Raw genomic sequence first — 14,004 nt, 5'->3', positions numbered from 1 at the left:
TGGGATATTGGTGCGTTTGTCCAGAGGGATTGCTTGTGGAAGGAAGCAGTAGGAAAACGTACAGCTCTAAGTGTGCATTGCAAAAACAAGTCGTAGTTGGAGATTGTGGATTTGTCATGCCTAAAAAAACCAATAACGCTGTTCTGTGTGGTTATGTTGACAGTGCTGTCTCCAAATAAGAAATGAGATGTAATGCATCCTGCAGTCCATGCATGCTTCCTCTTGCAAATCGCGCATCTTTCCTTTCTGGAAACCTTTAAGTCCTAAAGTCTGTGAAAAGAGAATTAAAACCTTATCATGGACCTGAGGGATTTTTACCTGTTGGCTGCTTTGATTGCCTGTTTAAGGCTGGATTCTGCTGTAGCTCAAGAACTTATTTACACTATTAGAGAGGAGCTGCCTGAAAATGTACCCATAGGGAACATACCAAAGGACCTGAACATTTCTCACATCAATGCTGCCACGGGGACCAGTGCCAGCCTTGTCTACAGACTGGTGTCTAAAGCAGGGGATGCCCCTCTGGTCAAAGTGTCCAGTAACACTGGGGAAATCTTTACGACATCCAACAGAATAGACAGAGAAAAACTCTGTGCTGGAGCTTCCTATGCAGAAGAAAATGAATGTTTTTTTGAACTTGAAGTGGTGATTCTCCCCAATGACTTTTTTAGGCTGATCAAAATAAAAATTATTGTAAAGGATACTAATGACAATGCACCTATGTTTCCATCCCCTGTCATCAATATCTCCATCCCAGAAAACACTCTGATCAACAGTCGCTTTCCAATTCCATCAGCAACAGATCCAGACACAGGTTTCAACGGTGTGCAGCACTACGAGTTGCTAAATGGGCAGAGTGTCTTTGGACTGGATATTGTAGAAACTCCAGAAGGAGAGAAATGGCCTCAGCTGATCGTTCAGCAGAACTTGGACAGAGAGCAAAAGGATACCTACGTGATGAAAATAAAAGTGGAGGATGGAGGCACCCCCCAGAAATCCAGCACAGCCATCCTGCAAGTCACAGTAAGTGATGTCAATGATAACAGGCCAGTGTTTAAAGAGAGCCAAGTAGAGGTCCATATACCAGAGAATGCTCCTGTAGGCACTTCAGTAATTCAGCTTCATGCTACAGATGCAGATATAGGAAGCAATGCAGAAATCAGATATATTTTTGGTGCCCAAGTCGCCCCTGCAACCAAAAGATTTTTTGCTTTAAACAACACCACAGGGATGATTACAGTTCAGAGGTCCTTAGATCGAGAAGAAACTGCTATTCACAAAGTGACAGTGCTGGCTAGTGATGGTAGCTCTACACCAGCCAGGGCAACTGTTACCATCAATGTCACTGATGTAAATGATAACCCTCCTAACATAGACCTCAGGTACATAATAAGTCCCATCAATGGCACAGTGTACTTATCTGAGAAAGATCCTGTCAATACAAAGATTGCCCTAATTACAGTTTCAGATAAGGACACTGATGTGAATGGCAAAGTGATCTGTTTCATTGAGAGAGAGGTCCCCTTCCACTTGAAGGCAGTTTACGACAACCAGTATTTGTTAGAGACCTCTTCCTTGTTGGACTATGAGGGCACCAAAGAATTCAGCTTTAAAATTGTTGCCTCTGATTCTGGCAAGCCCAGTTTGAACCAGACTGCCCTGGTAAGAGTTAAACTGGAGGATGAAAATGACAACCCTCCGATTTTCAGCCAGCCTGTAATTGAGCTGTCAGTTTCTGAAAACAACCGTCGTGGTCTATACTTAACAACTATTAGTGCCACAGATGAAGACAGTGGGAAAAATGCAGACATTGTTTATCAGCTTGGCCCTAATGCCTCCTTTTTTGATCTGGATCGAAAGACAGGAGTTTTGACAGCCTCCAGAGTTTTTGACAGAGAAGAGCAGGAACGTTTCATTTTTACTGTTACAGCCCGAGACAATGGCACCCCTCCTTTGCAGAGTCAAGCAGCTGTAATTGTTACTGTGTTGGATGAAAATGACAACAGTCCCAAATTTACTCATAATCACTTTCAGTTTTTTGTCTCAGAGAACTTACCAAAGTATAGCACAGTAGGGGTGATCACAGTGACTGATGCAGATGCTGGGGAAAATAAAGCAGTGACCCTTTCCATCCTGAATGACAATGAAAACTTTGTGCTGGATCCGTACTCTGGAGTTATAAAGTCCAATGTTTCTTTTGATCGAGAACAGCAGAGCTCCTATACTTTTGATGTTAAGGCAGTGGATGGAGGACAACCTCCTCGCTCTTCTACAGCAAAAGTAACCATAAACGTCATGGATGTTAATGACAACAGCCCTGTTGTCATCTACCCACCTTCTAATACTTCTTTTAAGCTAGTGCCACTCTCAGCAATTCCAGGATCAGTGGTAGCTGAGGTCTTTGCTGTGGATATAGACACTGGCATGAATGCTGAGCTGAAGTACACAATTGTAAGTGGAAATAACAAGGGGTTGTTCCGGATTGATCCAGTGACAGGTAATATCACTCTGGAAGAAAAACCAACTCCTAATGATGTGGGGCTGCATCGCTTAGTTGTCAACATAAGTGATTTGGGTTATCCCAAATCCCTGCATACTCTTGTACTTGTGTTTTTGTATGTAAATGATACCGCTGGAAATGCCTCTTATATTTATGACTTGATACGCAGGACTATGGAAACACCTTTGGACCGGAACATAGGGGACAGTAGCCAACCCTATCAAAATGAGGACTATCTCACGATCATGATTGCTATTGTGGCAGGTGCCATGGTTGTCATAGTGGTGATATTTGTAACAGTTCTTGTTCGTTGTCGGCATGCATCCAGATTCAAAGCCGCCCAGAGGAGCAAGCAAGGTGCTGAGTGGATGTCTCCCAATCAGGAGAACAAGCAAAACAAGAAAAAGAAAAGGAAGAAAAGGAAATCTCCAAAGAGTTCTCTTTTGAACTTTGTGACCATTGAGGAGTCCAAACCTGATGATGCAGTTCATGAACCTATCAACGGGACAATAAGCCTTCCAGCAGAGCTGGAGGAGCAAAGTATAGGAAGATTTGACTGGGGCACAGCACCACCAACAACTTTTAAGCCTAACAGTCCTGATCTTGCCAAGCATTACAAGTCTGCCTCTCCACAGTCTGCTTTTCATCTCAAACCTGACACTCCAGTTTCAGTGAAAAAACACCATGTGATTCAGGAGCTCCCGTTGGACAACACCTTTGTTGGTGGTTGTGACACCCTTTCCAAACGCTCTTCCACTAGTTCAGATCACTTCAGTGCCTCAGAGTGCAGTTCCCAAGGAGGCTTCAAGACAAAGGGCCCCTTACACACCAGACAGGTAAACGAGCACTTTTACTGGTCTATAAGTACTGCATACAAGTGCCCGATCAACCAGTATTAAAAGTGCCACTATGTTGTGGTTTGTTTTATTTTTTTTTAATTTGGGTTTGTTTTTGTTTTAGTCTAATTTAAGTTAGTTACATTATGGGGGGAACAAAAAAACAAAACCAAACAAAGTAAAACTTGACCCCATTGCTATTTATCTGGGTCTTAAACACTTGCAAAATGCCTGTGATGCTTTGGAATTTGAAAACTACTGATTGTTAAAGGACACTTAGTGCATCTGTGCATGTGCACATACAGGTGCACTATCAAAACTGAAAAACGTTTTGTTTTTTTTTTCTCCCTGGTATTTGACTGTCCAAATGTAAAAGTTATTGAAGAGGAAAATATATTTCCTTATATGCCAAATTGCAGTCTGCAAATTTATGTTTCAAGATTGAAGGGGTGTGTACATTCAGTTCAAGTGAATTGGCTTGAGGTTCTTTTATAGTTCAAGTTGGTTTGGAACCTTGTGAAGTTAGTGTTACTAAAGGGTTTATTTTTTTTCCCTAAGAAAGACAACTGATTTTTAAAGCTACTTCATCTGTGAAGCATGTGGTTCGTTGGTAGGATATAACTAAGCCATACGGAAGTCTTCCTCTGTTTTGAGTTCACAATGGTTTTGTTGTAACAGATGAAAGTTGATATTGCATAGATGGTTTGTTGCATATTTAAAAAAAATGGCCAAAACATACTTTTGAAAGGAATGCGTTTTCTGAATACATCTGAATTATGCAGAAAAAAAAAAAAGCCCATTGTAAATATTTTTTCATCTTAGTAATGCATAAGTGATCTGTCGTAACTCATTTTAAACTGTGAAATACACCATATGAAGAGGGATTAGGAGGCTGAGAAACTCATATTTCAACCAAATCCAGCATTAGTTTTTCTTAGGTCTAATAATTCCTTGCTAATAAAGATTTAAATGCGGTGCTGTCTAATTTATTTTATCGGTGCTTGTCTTTTGACACTGAATTGGTGTGTCAGTGTGGCCTGTAGATGGCACTAAGGTACTATGTCGCTTAAGCTGGCCCCGTGCCAGCCCTGCAGTAGCTAGGAAAAGGCGGGGGGAGGGAAGGATCCAGCTGATATTGCAGCCAAAGAACCTTTTATTTAGTGACAGTTGCACTGGAGTGGTCAGTAGTTAAGTTTGAATGCTTGCGAGGCAGCTTCCTTCATGCTTCACTTTTGCTGCGTCGACTTTGTAGGTGTTAGAAGTTGTGTTCATATTCCTGCTGGTTCTGTACCCTCCAAGTGATGGTGATTCGTTTGAATTTATTAGGTATATGAATCCTAGGGAATCAAGTGAGACACATTTAGGCTTGTCTTTGCAAAAAGATTTTGACAGTAGCCAAGTTTAGGATAAAGTAATTTTCTTGCTGTTGCATTAGCCTTATCTGAGATGAATGTGATGTTCCCAGAACTGTGTCTTGACTTTGGGTGTCTGTAAGGTGTCACACTAACAAGATGCTAAGAATGAAACAAGCACTTTTTAGGCAGTTCTGCTAAACTGACTGCTCTAAAACAACTCATCCTTACAAGAAGACACTGAAAACATCACAGAAGATTCTCTCAAAACCTTAACCTTTCTAAAAGATTTTAAAGGGTATACTCCCAGAGCCATCTCCAGTCTGTCACACAGCACCATGCACATACTATTAGTGTTAGTTTAAAAAAAGAACTGGTTAGGAAAAAACAAAACCAAACCAAACAAACCGATAGAAAAAGCTCTGGATAATCTGTGGTTACTCAGTTGAAGTTTTCTCCCGAGTTTTAGTTACAAAATGTAACACCTGTAACCCACACAGTCTGTTTCTGTTCCGAGATGTTGTTAATTTAGCTGCAATTAGCTTTCCAAACTCTATTAGGAAACAAACTTAGCCCCCCATAGCACCTAGAGGCACTTAAGACCCCCCAAATTATTTACCTGATACAATCTACAAGCCCTGTACAGTGAAGCTGAGTATGAGGTTAAAAAAAAAACAAACACCAAAACAACAAAACAAAAACAAAACCCAAACAAAAACTGCTGTCAGTGTTTTCGTTTACCTGTATTCATCGTGTTAAATACATTGCTTTCAGTCCAATAATATCAGTCATTATACCTGTATATGGACCTGATTCAAACTCTGCTGAAGTCTTGCTGAATCCTTTTCGAACTCATTATTTGGATCACTCTGTGCAAAAGTTGTAACATTATATGTAACTGAAAATCTAACTCTTTTGTAGGTAGACATTTTTCTAAACTGAGGTTGTGTATTTTTATTCTGTGGCACAGGAGACAGTGTTTGTTTTCTTTTTCCCAATGATGACTGTTACAGGATATAACCTTTTTATACTCCCTTGTCACTTTTGTGTGGAGCAGTATGTTCAGCACTGGTAGTAATCATTAGTAGTGTTCCTATTATTCTGTTTGTAATTCCTGAAATTAAGATGCCTTTTAGCTAATATTCAGTGGCATAGGAGTTAAATACACTTTCATAGTGTGGGGTTTGTTGGGTTTGGGTTTTTGTTTTTTTTTTAGGTTTGTGATAGGGTATGGCCTTTAAGCAAAGTATTCAGATTTTAAAATCTTACTGCATAGTAGTGTGTGCTCATACTGCAGTATCTGAAAAACATTTTTTAAAAATTCCTTTCAGAAGAGATACTTGCTTCTGTGCCAGTGTACTGTTTCCTTGAGGTTTAACACAATTAATTTCTCTGTAGCTACTGTTAGAAGCTGTATTAAGTTACCTTTATATTCAGCACGTTTTCTTTATGTGGTTTGCAAAGGGAGGAATTGTTGTGGAGGGTGTTGAGATAGGGAAAGAAGAAATATAGGATTAATACACATCTAAGAAATGTTATCATCCTCCATTTTTAATTGGAGTTTCTTTCAGTCCAAGGTAAATACACATGTAATGTATCTTGCAGATACATTAATATTAATAGCTGAGACCTACGTCCACACTCAGATGCCATTCAAGCAAAATCCCATTACTTTTAATGGGAGCTTGGTCCTGGAAATCTGCTGGAACTGGGTTCTAAGTGATAAAGCTTTTAGAATTCAAAAATAGATTGTTCAGCACAAAATTCTTAGCTTTTTTTTTTTTTTTGGGGGGGGCAATTTCTGTGCAATTGTCAATAAATTTAGTGGAAATTCTGTGGTTAAATCTTCACATGTCACTTTGAATTGCACAAGCTGATGTTTCAGAAGTACTTAGTATAAAAACCAAAGCCTTCTTCAAGTGCCTATCTTGCAGTAAACCTGGTGGATGCTCCAAAAAGAGCATTTTTGAATACTTGAACTTGGGATTGTTCTAAATGCTAATTCACATAATTAGGAGTATGTAAAGGATGTTGCACACCACCAGCTTATACAGCTAAGCTTCCAAAATCACTGTTATGATTCATAAAGAATATTGAAATCTATGCAGGCTTCTCAATCAGTGTTCTTTTCAATATTTGATTGAACTTTAAAATGCACTTCAACTTAGAAAGTTGCTACAGCAAATAGCTACATAGAAATACAGTAGAAGTCGACATGTTTTATTGTTCTTTGTGAAAGGCCTCTTATAAAAAGCAAATAAACAGACAAAAAAACTCCTACTCAGTATCATCAGATTAGCAACAGATTAAATAAAAAAAGAAAGCAGGGCAAATTTACTCTGGTCATCCTAGTTTTAAATTATAACAACTTAATCAGATTTGAATTACAACAATGACAAACAACAGAGGTTTAAAAATATGTATCAGTATGGGTTATGAGTAAAACCTTCAGTCTTTATTCCTCATCAAACAGCATTTAGGCATGTGCTGAACTTTCGTTTTAAGTGATAGGATTGAAGCAGATCCTTGAAGTCCGAATGACTTCAAATACTGTCTTTGAGAAGGACAGCCCTAAGCACGTTCTAAGCACTTCTCTGAATCAAGGTGACAATGTATACATTTTGGAAAGGTCTACAGTTCTTGTACGCTCATGAAAGCTAAATATGTGTTAACAGTGTCCATTTATTTCTGTGCTGGGATAGCAGAAATTAAGGATTTGTGACTTGACTGGCGCATTAAATGCATTCCATACTACGGTACTTTTTTGATCGTATAGTCAGTAACATAAGCTCTGCGGAGCTTGCTTTACTCCTTTTTCAGTCAATGGACTTCTTGCCTGGTCAAGGAATGAGTAGACAGGCTCCTGCTGATCAATGCACATCACTTAAGCATTCTGTGGCAAATGTAATTGATGTTATCTTACTCTGGAGTGTTTAAATTTGTAACTTTGGGGTTTATGTAAGAGAAAAGAAAAGCTGAAAACACTGATGACTTTTCATTTGATATGCCGAGAGTGACAATTTCAAGGCCCATAAGTTGATGGGAATCTGCATTGGAACAGCAGTGCAGAGTCTACATCACATGCAAATATAAAAATTCTATAAGTGTAGCATTCCATAATTCTGTGCACAGTATTATTTTTGGTGGCCTTGTTTTACTGTTTAGTATAAAAAAAATGCAATTTCATTGTTTCACGTGTTAGCATGGATATTAGTCTTGGGTGAGGTCTAGTCACCTGGAAAAATATCTGCATGGAAAATTCAATTGTTTTCTAGTTCTGTATATTTATATATCTATATACTAAAATATTAGAAATGGTGAAAATGTACAGTGTATTTTTTTCTGTCCTTATATAACTGAAAAAAAAAATAGGTTAACAGATTTTGCTCCTCTGTCTAAAGAAACTCATCTTTGAGCTGAGACCAAGCATGGAAAATTTCAGCTGAAAAGAAGAATTTTTCAGAAAGTTAAGAGCATGTGAAAACTGAGCGTTATAATGGAAATCTGAACATAACCCTAAGCTATAATACCACTTTCAATAGTGACAGCAGAAATCCTAAACTAGAGTAAGGAAAATTTTGTGTATATGGATACAGACAGTAAAAGCTTAGCAAGCTTCATTTCTCTTGAAATGTTTCCCATGCAAAAGATTTTTATCAGAATCACTGGCATCTCATCTGTCCTGAATTTACAAAGCCAAAGTTTTACAAATGCTAATAAATTTTTGTCACACATGGAAATGAGAACCAGATCTTGAGGGTTTAATACTGCTGGAATTTTGTGATAATGGTCTTTTGTATTTAGGCACAAGGGATGATCTTTTTAGTTTCCATTTCATATTTTCACTTCCAAAGAATGTGTTCTTCTAGCACTGCAAAACCATATCAGCCACACTTTATTGACAGCAATTTTATTGTAGCTAGAGGCTTACAGTAAGCTGTTTATTGCTGTTCCCTAACTCAGTTGACAACAATTGGGGAATTAATTTTCTTGCCCCTGATGTGCTTTCTTGGGTATAAACAACAGATGTTAAAGATATGGAAACTGTGACCTATTTACATTCAGTCTACCTGTCTGAAGAGCAATTTCCAAGTCATAAGTAAGATTACTTCATCAGTTCTAGGATTCTTATTTTTGTAATACAACTGCTCGACTGTGTGTGTTCTGCATAGGGGCAAATGCCTAATACCTGGTGGACCAACCCTTGTCTAGGCAAGTTCCATTCAAGAATAGCTGAGTTTGTTTCATTTATTTCAGAAGATACTGTATCTTCTTTCTGTATTATTTAATTGCAGCACTCATGCAGAATATAATTGACAAAATGGAGGTACCATGTTCTGGAAGATCTAATGGGAATTAGAGGCAATACATGAATTTTCGGTATTTCTTCTCCCACAAAATGCTATGATGATCCATAAAGTCTATACTCAGAAGTTTCCTCAGTTGCTGCTCAAGTACAGGCCATCTCTTGCATACATTCTGTAATGTCCATTTCTTCACTGAAGGACAAACAAGGGAAAACTGAAGGGAAAACATACCTTACTTTCTTTTTCTTTTCTTATTTGACTTTTCAGCCTGTGTTGGAATGTACATAAAATTATTTATCACAGTAGACTGATCACAGTATTTAATCAGTTCATTTCTGGTTTACATGAGATAGCATTTCAGTGACTTAAAAAAAAGATTTTCCAGACTGTAGATAAAATTTGGGGGAGGGCTACATCTTTTGTTCATTTTGATTGGCATCTTTTATCAAGGCATTTGCAACATAAGGGGCTTTAGCATCTTGCCTAACAAAAATTTTACATGCGTGTCTAAATGCAAAATGCATATCATCTGAAACGTTTCTTTAAAGTATCATACAAAAAAGCTTTTCTAGTATAGTTGCAGTAATTTTGTTGTAGTGGATTGCGTTTTAGCAAGTTACGAACTCCCACTGGAAATAGCAATAGCCATTAGTGACAGGAGACACATTACATTAATGTTGCTGCAGTATTGTATTGGTCATACAATTATGAAATTTCAAGTAAATAAAAAAAAAATCTTTTGTATAGGAATGTTATCATAACCATACAAAACCATGTGTAGGTTATTTCCAGTACCTGAGGATTCAGGGAAGCATTGAGGCCACTATGATTTGAACATTGAATTCATGCTGATCCTACTAAAAAGTCCAAACTTTGAAATCTTGTAAAGGTTCGGTCTCCATTCTCAATTTAGTTTTCTGTTTTCATGAGTACCATGAATTATGTTTCATAATATAGAGAAAGGTGTTTGAAATTTTGATTTGTAGTCACACTGTGTTGTCAAAATTGTACCCGTCTCAAAAGTTACCCACTCTTTGTTTCTTCTTGTTGCTTTGCAGCTAGTGAGTTGCAGGGGAATCTTGTTTTTAAAATCTTGGCATGGGTTGGCCTGCATCCTCTGTTGCACAGAGAGAAAAATGAGTAATTCAGCATTTGTCAAGGTTTGTTGATATGTAGCATCTGTAGTTTCCTTTAAGCTGATGTTGTAACTTTGCCATGTATTTTGTGAAATGCTAAACTCTATTTTTTGTGCATAAATACTAATTTTATTATTTGAAAGTTTTTCTGGAATATGCGCACTTCTTGCTACAAGAGGAATATAGGGAACCCTTTCTTGAGTAAGAGGTCAGCATTTGAAGCTAGATCCAAACTGACATAAATCTTCAAATTTACACCATCTGCAGATCTTCCTGATGTTAACTTTCTTAAAAAAGAATTGGATGATGTTAAGATAATATTTCTAAAATAAAAATATGAAAAATTAATTGACAGTCAAGTGAATTAGAAATAATTTTATTTTGAGATGTATTTGATAAAATGCAGATGATCAGCTGTCAGATTATTCTTCTTTTGTTTGTGTCCTCCCTCACATTTTCAGAAAAAAGATCTAGGTATCCTTTTAGTATAGCAACCTCTCCCCACTCCAAAAATATTGAATTGGATATTCTTACTGGCTAATAGCTGAAAGAGCATAGCTATTGATACTGGTTTGTGAAACACTTAGGAGCCTCAAATCATCCATTGTCTCTCATTCCTTCTATCCAAATTAAGTGTTAGATACAACTACCTTTATTTGTAATTTTGTACAATGTTGTTAGTACCTCCTAGGCTTTCATGTATTACTAGTAAGAAAATTTCTGTGATTGGTTTTCCTAATTATTAAAAATTGTTAAATACCTGCCTGTACAATATTTTTGATCAAATGAGTTACTTTAGCTTGTACCTTGTATGGTCATACAGCCTCTAAACCACAAAAAATACTAAGAGGAAGACCATGTTTCACTTTTTAATGGTATTTGACATTCTTGAATCCTCTTGTTGATTGATAGCTAGCAGCTATGTCTTAAATGGTTAAACTTCTGAATTTTGATTTAAAAGAACACCTTCTTTCTATTTATAATAAGATGCAGAACATGAAGGGAAGTGATGTTTAACCCCTGAGTTTAGTAGCTTTTGCATTCAGTGGGGTAGATTTTGGGAATACTGTTATTATACCAGTCCCTCTCCTTGCAGCATGTAATTAATGTATCTTAACATTATGATTGCTTCAGGTGCCTGAGTTGTGATTGTGGATCTAGCCTAATTTCTGTAAAGGATGTTCACAAAAAGTATAATTTGTGTAATTTTCAACAGTATGTTTTTCTGGTAGCACCTGTTCACACAGTATCTGACTTTCCTTCTATTGACATTATGGTGGGATTCATCTTGTCTAGCTTCTAATTGTATGTCAAATCTAATCTACTTCATTGAATTCAAGATTTACTGCACCCTAAAGAAAACATGCTGGTTTAAATGGGTTGCAAAAGCTAATGGATGCAGTTGGATAAGACGCATCCCACACCAGTGAAGAGTATGATCCAGTGAGGGGTATGATCCATTCGAGTTTTCTCACTGAAGCTTTGAGGGGAAGGCTTTCAAGGTATGTAGTTCCCTAAGTTTCAGTATTATTTGAATGGTGTATATTTACACATATAGGGAAAGTCTTAGGGCTTAAATGCAAAGATTCCCAAATCAGCAAAAAGACTCTTACTGACTTTTAATTAAATTATCTGTCCATTTGTACAGCTGTCTATTTTAAGAAAGCAGTGCAATGAAACTCTAGTCCCTTTGTTTTGTTGCTGCTCCCAGTATTTTTCCTCTGTGCTGTATGTTCCTTGATGCCTCATTTTGTGAATGCAGGTAGAGGAAAAGGATGTTGTAAACTTTTGTTCTCTACCCTTGGTTGTATCTGGCCATTCACACTATAGTGTAAAACCTCTTCCTTTACCTCTCCGGTTTAGGTACGTGTCTATCACAGTAGGAATTTTTGGTCACTTGTCAGATTGTGTCACTTTTGCCATTTCAAAAGTACAGGTCAAAATATCAGTGAAGTGCTAGCATTAACAGTAAGAGAATTTGAAGGTGCCTTCAGTTTGTGACAACAGTACCCTGAAACATGGATTTTATTGAAGTCTGTGGCATCTAGAGCAGCAGGAGGTAGATTGTGTGGCAATAGCAAAGCTCTAGTCATCTCCAGTATTTTTAACAATTGCCAGATAAAAAAAATAAATGAAATCTGCATCTGTCTAAGGATAGTAAACTTTATGTATTGAAATTTGATCTCTCCCCTATATAGGAAATGAACTTTTCTATTTGAAGTTTCATCAGTTTCATTTCAGAAAGCTGTTACATCTGTCAAACTTTTCACTTTGGAATGAATCCCTGACTTTTTTTTTTTTTTTTGCCTTTGAATGTTACAAGAGCACTAGGTTGTCAATCAGTAGAAATACAGAATGAGACAAGATAGGTGATCCACTACTGTGATTGGCATTTTATTTTTATTATACAGCCCCTATTTTCTTCCTTAAACTGCAATAACTTAAAAATGGCAGTGCTTGTCCATATTGTGGAAACAGAGGAGAAACATGGATATAGTGAATGGAAGCCACCCTTGGATTACCCTAATCCATTTTGTCTTCACTTCTAATGGCCATTCTTTAGAGAGTACTGGTACAGTTCAGGTGGACAATGAAGCTCTGAATTACATGAACCTCATGTGAATGAGATGAAAATACATTGTGGGGATGAGATTTAAATGCTTACTTTTTATTTTTCTTAATTTCTTCTCTAGAATTAATACATTGCAACGAACCCCATGCAGTCCATAACATTTAACTAGTAGAGCAGCCCCGCATCTGGGTGGGCTGTGTAGGCTTTAAGAGTACCTTCAGGCAAAGGGGTGTTACAGAACCTTCTGCAAATAATTTGAATCTCATAACATGTTTTGTTGTTGTTGTTGTTTTAATATGCTTCCCTGATCACAAATCAGAACTTTTATTTCTTAATGCAATTTTTCAAAATCTCAACTGAAAATGCTAGGTGCTTTTCAAGAGTTTTAAGAAAGTGATGAACTTCTGTGTTTCTACGATGTGTCTATTGACAGGATCCCTGATGAACATCCCTGGATATCACTATTATTAAGCTTTGATCAAATCTAGGCTTTGGCCTTCTGTGCTTTAGCAGTTGATTGAGAAATATTCTAATCTGACATAGAGTACCAAGAAACCAATGGCTTGTGGAGTATTTCAGTCTTCAAGCTTCCACTATAAATGATATGAAAACTAGTGTCATTTGGCTGATGCTTAAGTATATCTCTTCCTCTTATGAGCTATTGTAGTTATCCTTTCCTGTTTAACTTTTTAATCTCATTCTCTGAACACATTCATTTTCATAAAACATATGTGATCTGAGGGAATATGAGATTTCCCTTTAAATGAAGACTGTCACAGTAGAGAAGTAGCACATTTTGTGTACGTTCTGTTGTAACATACCCATGCATTGCTGTAGGTAAGGACTTCTAATGAACCAACTGGCTTCATTAAGACTCAAAGAGTTGAAGCATTTGGAAGCGTATGTGGGTAGAAGCATAATATGGGAAGTAAAACATTTTCTAAACTAGATAGATACTTGCTTTGACTTGTTCCAGTAGACTTAAGAGAATCAAATTAGAATGAATTATTAATACAAATCTGAGAAGAAAATGTATTCCTGCAATATGTAACATATTTTCCCTCTGCAGCTTGATGGCATGCTGTATTTGGATTGCAAAACTGAACTGAAGGTTTGGCAGAGGAGAAACTAGGGCCTAACTTCATAAGCATGGATTGTTAGAGATGTTAGCTGGGATGGCTCCTTCTGGTTGTAATGGGAACTGAGGGAGTAAATATATTTGGCCTGAACATGCATGTCAAAATCTGAAATGTGTTTAATTTAGCGAATTTGTAAGTAGTGAAAGCAGGTACAGGATGAACAGT

General features: G+C 37.2%; 1 protein-coding gene across 4 annotated transcripts in view; it reads left to right on the top strand.

Annotated features, from left to right (window-relative positions):
* The first annotated feature begins 297 nt into the window (after positions 1-297).
* Positions 298-14,004, top strand: part of PCDH9 (protocadherin 9) — a 710,467-nt gene continuing 696,760 nt past the window's right edge. For 3 of the 4 annotated variants that reach the window (XM_054382658.1, XM_054382650.1, XM_054382635.1), the window contains exon 1: positions 298-3,333. In XM_054382658.1, coding sequence (XP_054238633.1) covers positions 298-3,333 — 3,036 coding nt within the window. Of the gene's footprint in view, positions 3,362-14,004 lie in introns of all 4 variants that reach the window. The other variant, XM_054382642.1, reaches the window with a different exon arrangement.

The sequence above is a fragment of the Indicator indicator genome, chromosome 1, assembly GCF_027791375.1.
Source record: "Indicator indicator isolate 239-I01 chromosome 1, UM_Iind_1.1, whole genome shotgun sequence".
NCBI classification, from domain to species: domain Eukaryota; kingdom Metazoa; phylum Chordata; class Aves; order Piciformes; family Indicatoridae; genus Indicator; species Indicator indicator.
This window is presented reverse-complemented; position numbering and strand designations above follow the sequence as displayed.